Genomic DNA, 19,742 nt, shown 5'->3' with positions numbered 1-19,742 from the left:
TGAGATTTGATCAGCCTGTGCTTGAATGGCCTGCCTATGCGTTTCCAAGATGGCTGCTGTGCCTTCTTGCGCGTCCTCTACTTGTAGTATTCGATGTCCTAGATGCTGTATGTCTTGATGTATGCTTTCTAGTGCTTTTTTATTGGATGTTTCTAACCTCTGGAAAAATTTGTCAAGGTCTTTTTTAGTTGGAATGTCCATTATACGGCTCTTCCATGCCTCCTCTTGTGTTTTATCTGGGGAGCTCCTTCCCTCCTTATGTGTGGGGCTGCTGGTTATGCTGGATGCCTGAGAGAGCGGCCAGGGAGGACTACTACTCCCCTCAGTTATATGCAGCTGTGGAGTATGTAGTGGTGAGCTATGCTGCGTGATGGGGCTGTTGCTAGGCGTACTCACTGTGCCTCCGGTAGCTCTGTCTCCCTCCTGGGCTTCCTGCTCTCTCTCTCTCTGGGGTTGTAGGCTTCCTCCCCTTGCTGGTGAGCCTGTGTGGGGTTGGTTACGGCTGGCCATCTTCTCCTCTTGTTCCCTGCAGTGCCGCGCCGTCTCTGTGCTGTCCTGGGGCTCCTGTGACCGCGGTCCCGCGGGAGTCGGCGCCATCTTGTCTCCGGCGGCGGCCTCTCCTCCGCCGCCCAGGAAACGCTCTAGTGTGCCTCTGCGTCCCGCTGGAGTGCCGGGCTGTGAGCGCTGGGGTCTCCTCTTGCCCATAGCGTGTCGGGTGTTCACCTTTAGCCGCTCGCTGGTGCCTCGGAGCGCTGGTTAAGGTGAGGGACACGGGAGCTCGCCTGAGGAGCGACTTATCCCGCCATTGCTAGCCACGCCTCAGACGATCCAATTTAAAGAACTTGGATATCACCTATAATTTAATCTATGTGCTACAAGTTCCCTAGCAATGTCACTGAAGTAGTAAGGGATTTAGAGGACATATTAGTATATATTAGGTCTGCGGGAATCTGACTCTTGGCATCCCTGACGGATCAGCTTATTTAGATGGTTGCTTGTACTTGACTATCTCCAGTAGTTCCATAGAGTTGAATAAAGTGGCAGTGCACATGCTCGGCTTCACTCCATCCAAGCTCCTCTTGATTGGGGTGCAGTGAGGAGAAAAAGAAGACATGAGCCCCCCACAATCAGGCATTTATCACCTATCCTATGGGAATACTCCCTTCATTTGTCTTCATTAATCAAGTTAATAATTAATTTCTCGCTTATTTTCTCAGATCTATAACAAACCACCATAGTTCTGCTTTTATGAGTTGCGTTGTTGTGTCTTTGTAGTTTATGACATTTTAAAATATTTTTCTGTCATTAGAAATTGCGCGGCCAAACGGAAGCGCTCTACATACTGACTAAGTGCAACAACACTCGCTTCGAGTTTATATTTACAAATGTGGTACCGGGGAGTCCGAGGTTGTTCACTTCAGTCATTGCTGTACACAGGTAAGCTCATATTTTCTGTCCTTTTTGGACACATTCTTTTAGAACTGGAACATGAAAGCTTCCATCACGTACAGATAAATCTGTTTCATTCCCTATAATGGAGATTACTTTCTGATCATCTTTATGTGGTTTTTAATGGATGTGTGCTTATGCATCGTATTCAGATATGTTCAACAAGAAAGTCCAATCCTGTTTTTTCAGATCCTTTTTAGCATCCATTATTCATTTTAAATCATTTTGCTTACTTTTGTACTTTTCATAGAGCTTATGAAACCTCTAAGATGTATCGAGATCTGAAGCTAAGAGGTGCACTGATTCAAAATAAGCAACTTAGACTCCTTCCCCGGGAACAAGTTTATGACAAAATCAATGGAGTATGGAACTTATCCAGTGACCAGGTAATGCCCATAGTTTATCACGAAAATGGCATTCTATTGAATGCAATAAACACAGGGCACATCTTCATTGTTAGGTGGGCAGAAATAAGCCCATATTTTACTTATAAGCTAACCATTCAGCTGAATATAGTGTAAAATTATACTGAATTATTAGGATGTAGGCTTTGTTCAGGTTTTTTGATGTGACCTTTGAAAGCAACACCAGGAGTGGATGAAAAGGAAGAGGAGAAAATATCTGTCCTTTAAATTTTCTTTTTTTGTAGGATCCATACCTGATTTTGTCTTCGCCATCCAAAACTGCATTAAAAAAAATTGAACATCTGGGACATCACCCTTAGGGCTCTTTCCCACGAGCATAGGCATTTTTACGTGCGCCCGCCGTCACAGTAAAAACGCGTGAACGGGCGCACAAATCTAACGTTTGTGCACCAATTCAGACAGCACGGGCCTGGCGCATATATGCCGAGGCCGCAATGCCGTTGCCTCCCCTTCCCTCCCCCATGCCGGCACACCTCCTCTGTCCTTCCCTCCAGCTGTTTGCAACGGGAGTGGGCGGGACGAGGCAGAGCTCCGCACCCTCCCATTGCAAACAACCGGAGGGGAGAAGAGAAGGGGGAGGGAGTTTAGTAGTCACGCTGCTAAACTCCCTCCCACCTCCCTTCTCCGGCCGCTGTCATTGGCTCCCATAGGAGCCTATGCAGGGGCCAACGTATTCTAGGCAAAAGGTAGTTCCAGGACTATCTTTGCGGCCCGGCGTAAAAGCGCCGGGCACTATATTGTCCGGCCAGGCGCTCTTACGCTGCGGGAAGACGCCTGTGTAATCTTTTGCATTGGAATGTAATGCATCAGATGGGAGCATACATAGGCTGTCCTTGAAAACGGAGGCCGATATACGCTCGTGTGAATAAGCCCTTAGGTTGGGTTTCCATAATCATTAGAAACATGGCTTTACTGTGTTTCAGCTGCAAAAATGCCGTCTTAAAAAAATTGCATGGCTTTTATCCTGAAACGCTGCAGTTTTATGGCATGTTTTTCAGCCGATTGGCTTCTATGGATGAAGAACATTATAATCATGTTCTTCACATTTAGAAGTATATAGGTTGAAAAGCGCATCACAGAACTGCAGTAGTAAAACTCATGTGGTGTCCAGGTAGTGTTTTACATGCGCAATTAACGCAAAGTAGCTGATTGATCATCTGTGGACCATTTGTATGAACAGTTCCAACAGCTATAGTTAAGATTCCAGGGCTCAATAAAAAAATGTGTGGCCAAGGGATGGCATAAAATAAAGAAATAAGACCTACTCCCTTCATCAAGTGTTTCCCCCGTCCATCACAAGACTCCTGGTCACCACAGTTTTGAAGCTGGAAGAAGCTTCTAGCCTTCATGTGCCATTGTGCACACAACCACTGCCAACTCCAGAGAGGTATGTCTTATCTCTTTATTTTACAGTATGCCATGACTTTTTAGAACATGGCATAATTGTCCGAATTCAGCTAATCATGTCATGCATTTGCAATTTCAGCTGTGGTTAACTGAAATTTTCCATCCCGGCCAATCACATTTCTGGTAGATTAAAATCTGCCACCAGCTGTCGCAAATTATCATTTGCTTTAATTTTGCCAAGGATAGCTGCCGGAAAAGGTCAAAGTTGGCCATTTCGGTTGACTTTTCTCTCAGGTGTGTGTCCATCTTTACATTGAGTACTAACGATGCATCAATTTTTTTGAATTCTTTGGACAGTCTAAAGTTTAGTTCCCCTCGCTGTCCCTTTATTGCAAATGCAGTTATTCTATAGCAAATGTATATCTCTGTTCTCTGACACATCATGACATATTAACCACTTAGTGATGACCCCATAGTGTTTTTACGTCCTGCAGCTGCAGGACGTGTATGGAGGGAGATCGCACCACGATCTCCCTCCATATGTTGCGTGTGTCAGCATTTTCTTACGGGTGACAAGCTGCGTGGCCGATCGGGGCTGTTAACCCTTTAAATGCCGCAGTCAATTTTGACAGCAGCATTTAAATCTCCTTAACGGTGTTCAGGGGTCCCATATGGCCCCCGTGATGAGATCGCAGGGAGCCATGCGGGTGTCATGGTAGCCGGGGGCCTTCTGAAAGGCCCCAGGACTGTCTTGGCAGTATGCCTATCAAGCCATCCTCGTGGGGTGGCTTGATAGGCTGCCTGTCAGATCACAGTATGAAGTAATGCTGTGCCATTACATTATACTGCAGGAGCAATCAAAGCATCGCATGTTGTGGTCCTCTAGGAGGACTAAAAGAAAATGTAAAAATAAGAACAATAAAGTTTTACTAATTAAAAAAAAAGTAATAAAAGTTTTAAAAAAGCCCTTTTGCCATATTTGCAATAAAAAATCTAAATAATAAAACAAAAATACATATTTGGTATCGCTGCATCCGATCTATTAAAGTAATGCATTACTTACCACGCACGGTAAACGTCGTCTGTAAAAAAAAGTTTTACCATAAAATGCGCTTTTTTGGCCACCCTGCCTCCAAGAAAAAATGTAATAGACGATCAAAAAGTCGTATGTATTCAAAAATGTGTCAACGGAAACTACAGGATGTACCGCACAAAAGCCCTCACAAAACTACATCGATGGAAAAATAAAAAAGTTATTGTGCGCAGAAAATGGAGACAGAAAATAATGTTAAAAAATTAAATATCTTTAAAACAAAATACGAGTATTACAGCAAAAAAATAACTATACAAGTTTGGTATCGTAGTAATCATACTGACCCATAGAATAAAGTTATCATGTCATTATTGTTGCAGTTTGTGCGCCGTAGAAACAAGACGCATCGAAAGATGGTGGAATGTCGTTTTTTTTCCATTTCTCTCCACTTAGAATTTTTAAAAAGTTTTTCAGTACATTATATGGTACATTAAATAGCACCATTGAAAAATACAACTCGTCCCGCAAAAAACAAGCCCTCATACAGCGACGTCGATGGATTAATGAAGGCGTTTCGATTTTATTTTATTTTTTTAAAGGGGGGAAGAAAAATCGAAGATTGAAAAAAAAACAAAAAAGCTCTGTCACTAAGGGGTTAAAGAGATATTGCTGTATCAGCCAATCATAGCAGAAATGAGACTACCACTCTATACTGCGCAGCCAGGATAGCTGGGAGTACAGAAACAGGAGTGAATGGGAATTACGAACAGGTGCCACTTTACGTCCATAATACGGAAGTGTATCCCTGTCTGATCACGGCTCTCTTGACCTGAACTCTGAGCAGCATGCATTCCTTTAATGCTTAGAGTTTGGGTCAGAAGACCTGCAGTCAGGCCAAAACGTACTTCCCTATTATGGACACAAAACAGCAGCTGAAGTATGGAAGTACGCCCCCGGTCTTACAGACACAATAGCACAGCGAGCTACACTGCATTTGTAACCTGGGAGCTGTAGAAACAGCATAGCTTGCTGTTCTACGCTTTGTCATTAATTCCCACTCCCTTCTATCAGCACAGCGCAAGTCGGCCATTTTGGCTGTTCTGGCAACTCTCAACCACCCCCAGTTATCACATAAAACCGGTCCGGTAGTGGTTGGGCTTAGTTCTTGAGAGAAGTGCTGATTCCAGAGGTGGGACTGCATTGATCATATTTTTTTATGTTGTAGTCTGTTATTATGTCATATAAGTCTGAGATGGGAATACCGCATTAAGATACATGTTGCCATCATTATATTATCACTATTCAGGAATAAAACATGTGGCATTCAGTGTGGGCGTCTATAGAATATCGGTGTGTAGAAGCAGTATATACTTAACATTAATTGTATCTGGAAACACTGACAATGACTTATCTGTTCAGACTCCATGTTCTTATACTTTAACTCCATGTTTTTTTCTTTACAGGGGAACTTAGGCACTTTCTTTATAACTAATGTCAGAATAGTTTGGCACGCCAACATGAACGACAGTTTTAATGTCAGCATACCTTACCTGCAAATCGTAAGTTTTTCATTTTTTTTGATTCTATTGGTAAATCAAATCAAATCTCAATTTACTCTCTCTGTTTCAATTATTTCATTACCTTGATCACAATTTAAATAGGTCACAAGAGTAGTTTAATTTAGCATGATCTCAATAGTCATGTAATTATATTATATCAATACATCCTAACGATAACCTTGTAACACATGGCGCACAACTTTACAACTGGGGTAGCAATTTAAAAAAATATATAATCTGACAATGAAACAAAAGGAAAGTGGACTCTGTGTTTGATGTGCATTCAGAAAATAAAGACTGGATTTAATATTCTATTCTTTACTGTAGTCCAAGTAGCAGCACATAAGCATATCAGGATTTATCCCCTACCACATGCTTTGGACAAGTGAAACGAAGAGTTAATTCAAACTCTGAAAAACCCCATAAGATCCTTTGCTCCTCCCCCTTGAGTAATTTTAAGAACTACAAAGCGATAAGAAAAACTTTATTGGGAGGATGGTTAAGTGCTGTTACTTGGACAGAAGAATAGCCTAGTAAATTCCTGGATGTCCTGCACAGCAGCACATATAATAATATAATAATTTGATTTTTTTCAAAGATTTATATATTTTTTAAAGTAGTATAGCAAAAGTAAAACAATATAAATTTGATATCATTATAATTGTACTATCCCGCAAAATAAAGTTATGTCATTTTTTTCTGCAATGCGAACACCGTAGAAACAAGACCCCCGTAAAGATGCCAGAACTGTTTTTTTTTTCCCATTTCAATCCACTTTGAAATTCTTTAAAGTTTTCCAGTAAATTATTTGGTACATTAAGTAGCACCATTAAAAAATACAACTCTTCCCGCAAGAAAACAAACCCTCATGTAGCTGTATATCGGTAAACAGAAAAATAAAATTATGACTTTTTGAAAGTGGGGAAGGGAAAAAAAGGGCCTACGTCACAAGGGGGTTCATATACAGCCTCGTTGTATCACATTCAATAAAGAACAGTTTATATTGTGCATTTACTTAATTATTTTAAGTTCTGTTTTTTTTTCATACTAGCGTTCCATAAAGATTCGGGACTCCAAGTTTGGCTTGGCTCTTGTGATTGAAAGTTCGCAGCAGGTAAGACTTACTAAGGCTAATTTCACACAGGCAATCGCGATTTTGCCACGACCTTTGAGCATCAGCTCTGCTTTTTTTAGAATAATCTCACATCGCATTGCTGCCGTGTTAAAATCGCACAAGAAAACCGTGCATTTTTATAACGCGAAATTCAATGGGACTTTCTAATGTTAAAATCGCATTACAATGAAGTGTTTTTTGTGTTGCCATGTGATTAAAAGTAGCCTCCGTAGAAAAAAGTTGGGAGATAAAAAATCCCACATCACCATTTTCACGGCTGGCAGAATTATGCTACCATCTGATGCATTGGATTCCAATACATCAGTTCAGATGGGCATATTCCCACGGCTTAAAAGCGCCGGCCGGCCAATATAGCGCCGGGCACTTTTACGGCAGGCAGGAAATATAATCCTGGAACTATCTTTCTAGCCAGAATATGTCGGCGGCTGCATAGACTCCTATGGGAGCCTATGACAGCTGCCAGAGAAGGGAGGTGGGAGGGAGTTTAGCAGCATGACTGCTAAACTTCCTTCTCTCCTCCTCTCCGCCCCTTGCCGGCTGTTTGCAATGGGAGGGAGCGGGATGGGGGTCAAGCTAGTTGCTAAGCTCCCGTCCTGCCCCCTCCCATTGCTGGCTGCCGACAAGGGGCAGGAGCTTAGCACACTAGCTCCCGTCCCGCCTCCTTCCCTTGCAGACAGCTGGTGAGGGGTAGGGAAGGGGGAGAGAGTTTGGCTCTGGTGCCCAACGGTATTGCGTATATGCTCCGGGTTCGGGCCGTCTGAACGTTAGATTTGTTCGCCTATTCACACGTCGTTACATTGCCAGCAGGCGAATGTAAAAATGCCGACGCCCATGTGAAAGAGAGGTGGTTAAGAAAAGAATTACAGAAGCTGGTGGACCTTTCTACAGATATGTTATATGGTATGCAACCAGCCCTGCATTGAGGACAGCTAATGTATAGAGTGAATGGAAGTTGAGAAAAATGGGGAACATGTATTATAAACAATTTGAAAGAAAAAGTAAGTGAACCCTTTGTAATTACCTGGATTTCTGCATTGATTGTTTGTTAAATGTATCCGATTGCTATTTAAGTCACAATTATAGACAGAATCAATCCAACTAACTCCTTCAAATGCTTCCTGTAGCTAAAAATAGTATTTACACAACGTTGAGGAAGAATTCTGGACCGTTCCTCTTTCCAAATGTTTTTCAGTTCACTAATATTTCTGGGATGCCTTGTGTGCACAGCCCTCTTCAGGTCAAACCACAGCATCCCAATAGGTTCAAAGGGAACCTGTCACCTCCAAACAGTACCATAAACTAAGCTATGGTGCTGTTCGGCGAGGTGATGTACACAGCTGTCTGAAAAGAGTCAGAATTTTGGACCTTACACAAACTTTACCAGTAGACAGCACAGGAACAGGGCAGGGGATGAGTTTAAAAAATCCATCCCCCAGCTTCCAGTCACCTCCCTGAAGAGCATCATAACTTAGTTTATGGTGCTATTTGGAGGTGACAGGTTCCCTTTCAGAATTGTGACTTGACCATTCCAAACACAAATCTACTTTGGGTTCTACATATTTTTAATTACTTTCCTAAATTTTCGATTAGTTTGCTTCAGTTTCATAGATATTTATTTTGAATGTTGTTGTTTTGAGCATTATATGTCCTTTTTCTCATGGTTTAGAGTGGTGGCTATGTGCTCGGCTTTAAAATTGACCCGGTAGAGAAACTCCAGGACTCGGTGAAAGAGATTAATTCACTGCACAGAGTCTACTCTGCAAGCCCCATATTTGGAGTAGAATATGAGATGGAAGAAAAGGTAATTGTCATTCTTTTCTGAGTTGCTGCAGTCCTTTTTGTCTGATATCATAGACTCAGCACTTTTATTATTACAGCACTGAACATAGACCACAGTAGAATTCAAGAAGCTGGAGAGCTAAAGTAGGACAAGTTCAAAGCGCCAATAGAATAACTTAAAACATGGTTTGGCCCTATACACATTGTTTACCTACACACACTCCTAATGTTGGGACAAGATCTGAGATTCACCTCCATTTCAAAAAATTATGTTTTTGCTGTTGAGATTGATATTTTGCCCGTAGAGTACCTTTCTTATTAATTAGTGTTTATGTAGAAAAAAATAAATGTTTATCACCTTTCTGACATTTGCTGTACATGTATACGTCCCAAACATCATATAAAGAAATACCGCAATTGCATTTTTTACACTTAGAAGTTTTTTTTTAGTTTTTTTCCAATACATTATACGGTAGAGTTAAAGGGGTTAAACCAGACTTTTATCACTTATCCACAGGTGATAAAAGTCTAATTGGTAGGGGTCTCGCCATTGAGACCCCAACCGATTGCAAGAACAGGGGCTCTGTGTCCTCCTCCTCTGCACCTATCCACAATGACATTTGATTAGGTAGAGTGGTGGACACACAAGCGCGATGCCACTCAATACATTTCAGTGAGGCTCACAGAAACAGCCGAATTCAAGTGCTCAGCTATCTCCAGCAGTCCCATTGAAAATGAATTAAGCTGCACCCTGCTTTTGCGACTGCCACTTCATTCAGTCTCCTCCTCATTGTGGGGGGTGTCGTGAGCCCATAGTGAGAAGGACAGAGGAAACGGGACTCCTATACTTGAGATGCAGCCCCCACCGATCAGACTTTTATCACCTATCCTATTAATAGGTAATAAAAGTCTGTTCTGGTACATAGCCCTCATGTGGCTATGTTGACAAAAACAAAAAAAAAAGTTTTGATTTAGTTTTTTTTGGGATGAAAAAGTGAAAACGGAAACACAAAAATGGCCTATTGGGAAAGGGTTAAAATGCAAATTCAGCTTACTACAAGAATATACATATAAGCCGCTGTATAGAATTTAATAAAGATTAGTGAGGATTCCCTTGTCAAAACGCTCAACATGAGAAATTGTTCACATGCTTTATGCTGATTGGCTGGAGCAGATGTGGTCATATTTATTTATCATAGGTGACAGGACATTTCTGATTACATGTCAGAAAGGTTTAGTAGACGCTTAAGAATATATTAGACCTCATTTGTCACATTCATAGTAAGTTACTGGAAGGCTTATGTGTATGCTATGAACCTTCTGGCAGCGGGGCGCATAGCTGTACTGTGAATCATGTTAAAGGTCTTTTCAAGAATATACATGTACATAGTAGTTGCCTGGAGTAGATTAGCTGTACCAGAAATAAAATGACAAGGTGCAGTACTGGGATTTATTTATTCCGAGGTGTCTATTACTCATGGCTGACCCATGACACTTCAAGTGTATCTAACTGTTCTGATGACTTGTAATCGCTCTTACCAATTATAAGCACTCATGTCATCCATAGTAAGGTTAACCCCGTGGGTTGCCGTATAATAAATGTAGTGATGCAGGTCAAGAAAAGTTAATAGATTGGGGTTTGCTTTTCAGGATCCTCATCTGTTAACCAAACAGGAGCGCAGCTACAAAAAGCTTTTTCTTTTTCTGTAGGTACTTTGTTAGACACACCATGTCTTCGATGTACACAGGCAGCCCGCCTGCAATCAATCAGAAACTGATCGGGTTGTCAGCTGTTAGTCAAAGCTAAGAACCTGAAGGTGAAGGCAGGAGTGGTTTTTAACCCCTCCTGCCTTCTTTCCCGAGTACACAGAGGGCAGAAGGGGTTAAAAACCACTCCTGCCTTCTCTCCCAAGTACACAGCGCTCAATGAGTGCCCTGTACTGAAAAGTGAAAGTAGAAGTGTTTCTTCCACTACGTGAGCCGGCAGTCACGTAACCGCCCGGATCCCCTGGCACAGCAGAGCTACAGGCTCCTAGCAGACCCTGATCGGCTCTGCTAGTGACTATTGTCACTATAGAGCAGTGATGGCGAATCTTTTAGAGACCGTGTGCCCAAACTGCAACCCAAAACCCACTTATTTATTGCAAAGTGCCAACACGTCAGGGGGCGGGGCTTATCACGACGTACAATTTTACGCCCATCATTCTAAAAAGGATAGGGCCACTTCAAATTAGACAGCGTGCAGATTTTGACTGTTTTTTGGATGCGGAAATACTGCAGAATGTCCTCAGTGGAAATTTCTGTGGAAAATTCTGCAGCATTTCCGCATCCAAAAAGCAGTCAAAATCTGTACGTTGTCTATTTTGAAACAGCCCTGCCATCCCATAGCAGCCCCCAATGTAATAGCGATACCCCACAGCAGACCCCAGTAGTAATAGCGGCCCCCAGTAGTAATAGTGACACCCCACAGCGGCCCCCAGTAGTAATAGCGACACCCCACAGCGGCCCCCAGTAGTAATAGTGACATCCCATAGCGGCCCCCAGTAGTAGTAGTGACATCCCATAGCAGCCCGCAGTAATAGTGACACCTCATAGCGGCCTGCAGTAATAGTGGCATCCCACAGCAGCCCGCAGTAATAGTGACCTCCCTCAATCACTCACAATTGTGGTTCTCCTGCGCCTCTACCGCCGCAGCTCCCAAGGTCGGCGCTATCCTCTGTCCCAGCGCTCCCAGCCTCGCCACTCTTCTGTATTCCGGGACTGCTGGGCAGGCTCTGCGGTACCTTTGCCGCCGCTCTTTGCCTCGGGCCCGCCGCTCTCAGCCTCGCCGCAGTCCACCGCCCCCAGCCAATCAGAAGCTGGGGGCATGAATCAGTTGGGTGACAGGTGTATTATGTCGCCACCCCTTACTTCCGGTGGCGACATAACACACCAGTACCGAGGAGACGTCGGGGGAGGAGGATCCTGACTGCACTCAGACGACTTGTGCGGCGCGAGTACGCTGGTGCGGCTCGTCCACGGGACAGAAGAGGCAGACTGCGCAAGCGCGTCTATTCGAGCCAGGAGAAGGATTCGGTCGGCGCCAGGGAGACGGGGACGCCAACACAGGGGGGACCCCCTGTAGGTAAGTGTATAACTTCTGTATGGCCAATATTTAATGCACGATCTATATTACAAAGTGCATGTATATGGCCATACAGAAGTGTTTAACTTTACTTGTATTTGCGGTACAACCCCTTTAAGGGGTTAATAAGCCATTTTCATTCCTCCCAGTACTCAAGAACATACAAGTGTGACCCTACTCTTTAAAGGGCCTCTCTGGTGAATTTTTGTTTTCATTCATTATGTAACTCGCCCCACAGTATATATAAGTCGGTTAACATTACCTTGGTTAGTTATTTCTGTCTGTCTGAATCTTCTTGGAGTCCTTCTCTTCAGGTGAGCCGTCTTATCTCCTTCTGAGAGCCTGAGAATTTCTAGGTTTTATGTTCTCTCAAGAACTAAGTGTTTTTAGTCAGCATAATCCCAGTATGATGACATTACATGAAGTCTTCCATACAAGCTCTTCATAGGGCGTGAGGACAGAAACTCCTATCAAAGTTACTGATGATGATCACATAGCTCCTGTCACACAGTTGTAATGAGCACAACCTATCCTCCTGACTGTATACTTATGGTTTGTAGCTTGTCTAGGTGAATATAGAATTCAGAAGGAAATGGCAGTATCCTCCCAACAGGCAGAGATGGTACTGGCTCTATTTGGTCATGTGATGCTGTGCTGATGAGTTATGAGAGTATTAGCAGAGCATAGAGAAGGGGAGCAGGGAGAAATTTTAGAATGGAGGTGGTGCCTGATAAGTATTAAACAGGAGGCTACACTGCATGGCAGTGACCTCCAGAAAGTGACAGCCAGTCAGATGAGGGGCCCAGAATAGAAAAATGTGTTTTCGCTGTAGTGATCCTTTGTTAACAAATACCAACGTGTTTTTTGTGTTTTTTAATTCATAACAAACCTTTGTAACATAAAACCATTGTCCTCTGTCATATTTTTTCAGCCCCAGGCTCTTGAGGAACTAACAGTCGAACAGGTTCAGGATGATGTGGAGATAGAAGCTGATGAGCACACAGATGCGTTTGTGGTAAGTGGTTAGAAGCTAAGTTCGCGTTTAGGCCAAGGCTACATGGCAATATTGGCTATGACATACATTGCACAGCAAAAAAGCACAGTGTCACCCTGCCTGCATCACAAGTGAATGTGGTCATGTTGCGATTTGCAAGTCACCACAATCCAACAGTCTCGTGAAAATCAAACCTGCTGGGTTTCTTACAACTGTCAAGTCGAGGTTGCAGCAGCTTGCAGATCGCAATGTGACCACTTATATCACTTGCGATACTGGCAGGGAGATATTGCACAGCTAAAGATCACAGTATGCTCAGCGTATAGCCCTAGCCTTTGGCCACGCTCATAAATGGTGGATCTGTTATGGATTTTCCCGCAACAAAGTACAATTCAATATATGGCAATTGAGTTTTGAAAATCTCACATGTAGCAGAGTCCATCATAGGGGGGGATCCCAGAGGCACCTCATTGACTTATAATAGGGTTCATTATAGCTTGATGTTTTGACAGCAAGAATAGCTCTACATGCTGTGGTATTCTAGTCATCAAATTTGATGGAATTGCCAGCGGAGACTAACGCAAATATGAACAGAGCCTTATGGAATCCATCCAAGATGTTCATAAGAGATCTTCTTGTTGTAGAGTGAAGAGGAGACTTAATAGCTGTCTACAAATATCTGAAGGGCCGTCACAGTGCAGAGGGATCAGCCCTATTCTCATTTGCACAAGGAAAGACTAGAGGCAATGGGATGAAACTGAAAGGGAGGAGACACAGATTAGATATTGGACTGTGAGGGGAATCAATGAGTAGACCAGGTTACCATGGAAGGTGGTGAGTTCTCCTTCAATGGAAGTGTTCAAACAGAGGCTGGACAGACATCTGTCTGGGATGATTTAGTGATTCTGCACTGAGCAGGGTGTTGGACCCGATGGGCCTGGGGGTCCCTTCCAACTCTACGATTGCAGGGATCCATAAGCATGTATCTGATGTTTATGGCCATTTATAAATTTGAATAGCCCTCTTCTTGGAACATAATGTCAAATTTTCAATAACAGAAATCTGTAGAAACTAAAATTTATTGCCAAGTAGAAAAAACACAAAATGCAATACATCATCTTGGAATGGAGATTTAAAGGGGATGTGTCACCAGATATTGACCTATTATATAAATATAAATTTTTGGTCACGATCTATATTTTAAAAAAAAATTACAAAATCGTGCTGTGTAGAGGAAGCTTTGCAGCAGTCATCTCACTAACATCACAGGCAGGATTACACTGAAAGGTAGACACCTTTATGTAGATAACACAGGATCCCCCCTCCAACCCTCCCCCTATCCCCGCCCTCCACAGGTCACAAATCATGGCTAGGAGCAGTCTCCTATACAAAGTCAATGGGTCCCCTCCTGTCCATTGTGTGAATGGCCCATGAGGCCGCTGTAAAGCATATCTTTAAATGCTGTTAAAGGCACTCGGGCATGATTGCCGCCCCGTAGTATTTTACAGACAACAGAACAAAACAATTCTACAATCAGAAAATAAAACTGTAGAAAAATGTGATCTGTTTCTCTATCTGGTTTTAATTAACAAACAAAAGTGATCTAGTCCCATTTACTACTCTATAGAGCCCTTTACTTCAGGAAATCGATAGCGGTCTGAGATTACAGACTTATCTAAGGTGATCTTTGAATGTGTTTACTGTATGTATTACTTGTATCTGATCAACTCCATCTAGTAGCTGAAAATCTGCACTCCGCCCCCTTAGGAATTCATGTAGGAGCCCTACAACTTACATCTTTGAGTTAGGCCCCCTGTCCACTGCTGTGGGGGAAGAGGGAGGGGGATATTCCGCTGTGGGGGAAGAGGGAGGAGAAATGACAGGTCTCTGTGGTGAGCCTATCTGATAGATAGGCTCACCGCGGAGAATCGCGGCAAATCGCATCATGCCGCGATTTGAATCCCATGAGCGGAGAACCGCTATGATTCTCCACTCGTGTACAGCGGGGCTGCGCTTTCCATAGTTAAGTCTATGGAAAGCGTTCACTGCGTTACCCACGGCCGGACTATCGCTGTGGGTAACGCAGTGACATATCACCCGTGGACAAGAACCCTTAGGGTCTTGTTATACGGACAGTGCTATTGAGTACTTACCAACAATGAGTTGTTTGATCAGTGCTCATTGATAAGGATTCCGTGGACAGATCTGCTGCAGGGAGATGAATGACTATTACTTCTATGATGGTAGGTCCCCATGGATGGCTGCACATCTCATTATGTATATGGGGATAATATACTGGGAACATGATGAGGAATTTTAGGGTGTATATGTGCCTAATTGTAATTTTTATGCATATGCTATTTAGAAAAACACATAAAGCCAAATAAGCATCCTGCAGTTTGCCTGTTGCACCCACTGTCGTATGTTATTCATTGGCCGTAGCAATGGTATGTTCACATGTAGCAGAAATGCTGCAGATTTTCCACAGCAGACTTGGCTGCAGAAAAACCACATAGTTTTAGAGTAACAGCAGGGTAGATGAGATTTCAAGAAATCCAATCCACACGCTGCATAAATAATCCGGAGTGTAAATTGACTGGCGGTGCAGATTTTAACTCCACTTTGTGTCAAATTATGGTGTGGATTATCAGGGCGGATTCTATCTCATCAAATGAGGAGGAAAAGTCCATGTGTTACATACGGACGTCTTCTGTGAATCTTGACACAGATCAGCACCAAAATTCGTGGTCGATTTTCTGCTCTGGAAAATACACCACTTGTATTAAAGGGACACTACCTAAATCCTGAGTTACCAGATTGTTGTCAGTTCCCTTTAAGGTAGATCAGTTATGGAATGTGTCATCCATGTTATACTGACACAGTGTTTGTTCTGCCTTCTTCAGGTTTATTTTGCTGATGGAAACAAGGTAAGTTCTTGACATTTCTGGATTTGGCGTATAAAGTCATATGATATTCTAGTAGATTTATTTAAGCCTTTTTTCCATCCTGCAAGCAACAAGATCGTGAGCCGGTATTTTCTGAAGAACTTGGCCTCGCCATTGAAAAGCTAAAGGATGGTTTCACTCTTCAAGGATTATGGGATGTCATGGTGTAAGTTTTTTCAGAGCAGGAAACAAAAATGATCTGGAAATCATAAAATGACAAATCAAGTTTGTATCTCAGGTCAAAATACATTTTGTAGGATTTTTATCAATGCTTAAGTAGTTCTACAGTTATTTATCATTAAAGGGAATCTGTCACCTCCCTTCAGCACTATAAACTAAGTTGTGGTGCTATTATGGGAGGTGACAGAAGCAGGGTGATTTATTTTTTCACACGCGTGGTATGCCAAAAAATGTAGCATGTAGTGTATCAGTACATATTATGCACCAATATAGGCTTTGAGCATTTACCTCTTTCCAATCCAATTTCCCTGCCACCCACACACCCCACAGATGGGAAAGCGCGTTGTGGATACTTTTGAATTACTAAACAGACCCACATGAAAATGATTCATCATGATGATTTTATTAGCAATTTTTTTGAAAATTCAACGTGAATTATAAGTGTTTCACAATGGGATAATAATATGTGTACATTGATATTACATACAATTATATAATAAGACTGTATTAATTTCTAATCTCTCCAATGATAGATAGATAACTGCATACAATGTGTATAGCATATATTTCTAACACTATGCAGAGGAGAGCTCCGATGTTGGGGGCTGTTCTGCATATTTATATTACACTATGCAGAAGAGAGTTTCAACATCGGAGCTCTCTTCTGCACAGTGTTAGAAAAATGTTGGATCTCGCCCGTGATATACATGCAGGGAAATCTCAATGTCGGATCAGGTCCGATAGTGGATTGGAAAGGGTTAACATACGCAGCAAATGCATGTTACGTGTGTATTTTCTGTGTACTGTATATTACTTGCATGAAAAATACACGCATAATATGCAGTGACAAAATCCCCCTTGTGAGTGAGCCCTTCCAGAAACTGAGGCGACAGGTTCCCTTTAATGAATATTTCCTATACTAGTCTACCAACCCTGTACATATATCTATTATCATATTAGGTGACAATGTTTTTGAGACTGTACACATCAGAAAATATCTATTTTATGTATATTAAATATTCCATAGAATCTACTTATATATTTTGAACATAGAAAATTGTCACTGGCTTTATTCTCTGTGTAATAGTATATTAGACATTTCTGCTTATTTGTCATTTACTTTTATTTAGTTTTTGTCATGTTTTAAAACATTGTGAAATAAACAAAGATTTGTTCAACAATGTAAAATAATCCTTGCAAAATAAATCCCAGCAATATTTACTAATGTTTTATATTAATATTTTATCCATTCTTGATTATGAGAGCATTGTTTTTTGTCTTCAGTGTGCCTTGAGTTAGGTAATGTACTAGTAGACCAGGGACAGATGCACTGAATATCCACTTTATTAGATACACTGACACTTCCATGATAGAACCTTCCCTGTATGGATTTTGGACCCCTGACCTTGGAGTGCTGCAAGTAACAAGTTTTCTGTGGATCAGTTTCGGTGTAAATCCATATTAGATGGGGAAATCAAGCGATCTGAGTTACTTTAAACGAGGCCTGGTCATCGGTGCTAGACTAGCCAGGGTCAGAATCTCATACACCACCAACCTTGTAGGGTTTTCTCATGCAGTCATGTAGAGAGTATACAGAGATTAGTGGGATCACGGAAGAACATCCAGCGAAAGGCGATCCTGTGGACGTAAACAGCTCATCAATGGAAGAGATCAGAGGAGAATGTGGAGAATCGTCTGATGAGCAGGTAGTGTGATTGTTCTCAGTAAGAGAAACCAAGTAATCTTGTAGATATGATACCTTTTAATTTCTAACAGAAATACATGATGTTATAGCGAGCTTTTGAACCTACGCAGGGTTCTTCCTTAGACACAATGGAAACAAATCTAAAGATGCATTTAATATATACACATGGTCACATGGGAGGACACAAACATGGTGAGCTTAATTTGCACTAAGATAAATACCAGAGACAGGATAAGAGGGCACATGTTGTGATTAATATCACTTAGATAAATACCAGGGAGGGATGAGCATAACATAAAATATATCAATCTAGGGACTATAAACTTTCACATTCTTTGTCACTGGACTAATATTTACTGTTATGCTCATCCCTCCCTCGTACTAAACTTTTTATGAACAGGTAGTGCACAGTCAGGTAGTTTACAGTCAGATAGTATGCAGATGCTTCAATTAGTGTTCAAATGCACAATTTATCGTTCCTTAGCACAGATGGGACATAATAGAAGGATTAGCCAGCATTCAAACTGGTTGTCTAACTGCACATGAGCGAGCGTGCACTCGCATGCAAGAGCCATGTGATGTATTTAACGGTCCTACTGAAATCAATCGGTGATTCGTTCCAAGGAATACAAAAAAATAAAACAGGCTATGATTCTTTTTCTCGCAGCATTGCTGTGAGGGCAAACATGCAAGTGCCATGCAAGGTTTCTCATTGAAATAATGGTATACACTTCCGATCCTCTAACACGTGTAAAAATGCGCAAGAGGGTTGGAATTTCAAAGAAGTGAGGCATTTTTGCTTGAAAATCGCCTCACATTCACAAGTAAAATGCTCGCTGAAGAGCATGATAAGGCTAGTTTCACATGCGTGAGCATGATGTCGGTGTCAGGATGGGTGGCTATCGGGGTCGCCGTGCCCGCACAGCGGATGCTGTCACCCCTGCTGCGAGTGCGCGCTGCAGGGGGACTCCTACGCTGGTCATCACTCCTGGCCGCCCGACGCCTACATGGCGCAGAGGTGCTAGGAGCATGGCGGCTGCTGCCCGGCGCCGTGTCCCTGTTTACATGGCAGCCTGCTGCATCCCTACTGACCTAGTCTGGTTTGCTAGTGCTGAGGGAGGTTCTCCCAGCGCTTTCTGATCATCCTGCTGCTGTCAGGTGCTCCGCCCCAATCAGCTGCTGGGGCGGGAGCTCCGACAGCATTTAAACCCCTCAGTTGCTTCCTGACACTGCCAGTGTTTGTTTAGGCTTCCTTGCACTCACCAGCGTTACCTTGGATTCCTGTTTTCTAGTGTATTGACCTCGGCTTTTCCCCTGACCTGACCTCGTCTCCTCCTTCTGTACTGCGTTTCTCCGGACTGACTTTTTGTGCTTGACCTTGGCTTGCTCCTGAACTGGTTTGAGGTTTTCCCTTTGTGCTTCGCTCTGATTGTCTGTTTGTCTGTCCATTTGTTTTCTGTTTCCAGGGATTGTGGATTTCCCCAGCATTCCCTTAGCCAGTGTAGGGACCGCTGCCCAGTTGCCCGCCTGGGGTTAGCCAGGAGTGGAGGCAAGTAGGCAGGGACAGCGGTTGTGGGCTACGTTGCAGGGACCCCCGACTCCTGCTTTCCCTGGTTTCCTGACAGTCGGGCTGAGAAACCCGGCCGATATCGCGCTCTCCAGCACGCAATCTACACGGGGGAGGCGAGGCATTTTCCTTTTAAAAACACCCCCCCCCCATCCCTTCAGTATAGTTGCGATCTTGAGGATCGGTAAGTGTTTCCCATTGTTTCCAATGGTAAACCTCACATCACACGCTGTGCGATATGTTTTCCAGCCCCATTAAAAACAATAGGCAATGCGTTTTGAGGAAATGCTTAAAGATAGGATATATATATGACCCCATTCAAAAGAAATGGGGTTCATATCCGTGTGACATTTGTGCATCTCGCAGCGTACAACTCTTGCGTGATTTTCACAGCTGTATAACAGCGGACTCAGGCCTCGTGTCCACGGGCGATTTGATTTGTGGAATCTGTGATCGGCCGCTGCGCGGAAGATCTTCAGCGCAGTTCAAGTCACCTGTAG

At 42.8% G+C, this 19,742-nt stretch overlaps 1 protein-coding gene across 1 annotated transcript in view; it reads left to right on the top strand.

Moving 5' to 3' along the window:
- Nucleotides 1–17,176, top strand: part of BBS5 (Bardet-Biedl syndrome 5) — a 33,258-nt gene extending 16,082 nt beyond the window's left edge. The window contains exons 5-12 of the mRNA XM_066575903.1: nt 1,310–1,437; nt 1,700–1,835; nt 5,718–5,813; nt 6,865–6,927; nt 8,615–8,749; nt 12,783–12,866; nt 15,749–15,772; nt 15,859–17,176. Of these exons, the coding sequence (XP_066432000.1) occupies nt 1,310–1,437; nt 1,700–1,835; nt 5,718–5,813; nt 6,865–6,927; nt 8,615–8,749; nt 12,783–12,866; nt 15,749–15,772; nt 15,859–15,960 (768 nt within the window). The 3' untranslated portion in view covers nt 15,961–17,176. The remainder of the gene's footprint in view (nt 1–1,309; nt 1,438–1,699; nt 1,836–5,717; nt 5,814–6,864; nt 6,928–8,614; nt 8,750–12,782; nt 12,867–15,748; nt 15,773–15,858) is intronic.
- Nucleotides 17,177–19,742: the final 2,566 nt, after the last annotated feature.

Source organism: Eleutherodactylus coqui, chromosome 8 (genome assembly GCF_035609145.1).
Source record: "Eleutherodactylus coqui strain aEleCoq1 chromosome 8, aEleCoq1.hap1, whole genome shotgun sequence".
NCBI classification, from domain to species: Eukaryota; Metazoa; Chordata; class Amphibia; order Anura; family Eleutherodactylidae; genus Eleutherodactylus; species Eleutherodactylus coqui.
Note: the sequence above shows the minus strand (reverse complement) of the source record. Positions and strands in the feature narration are given on the sequence as shown.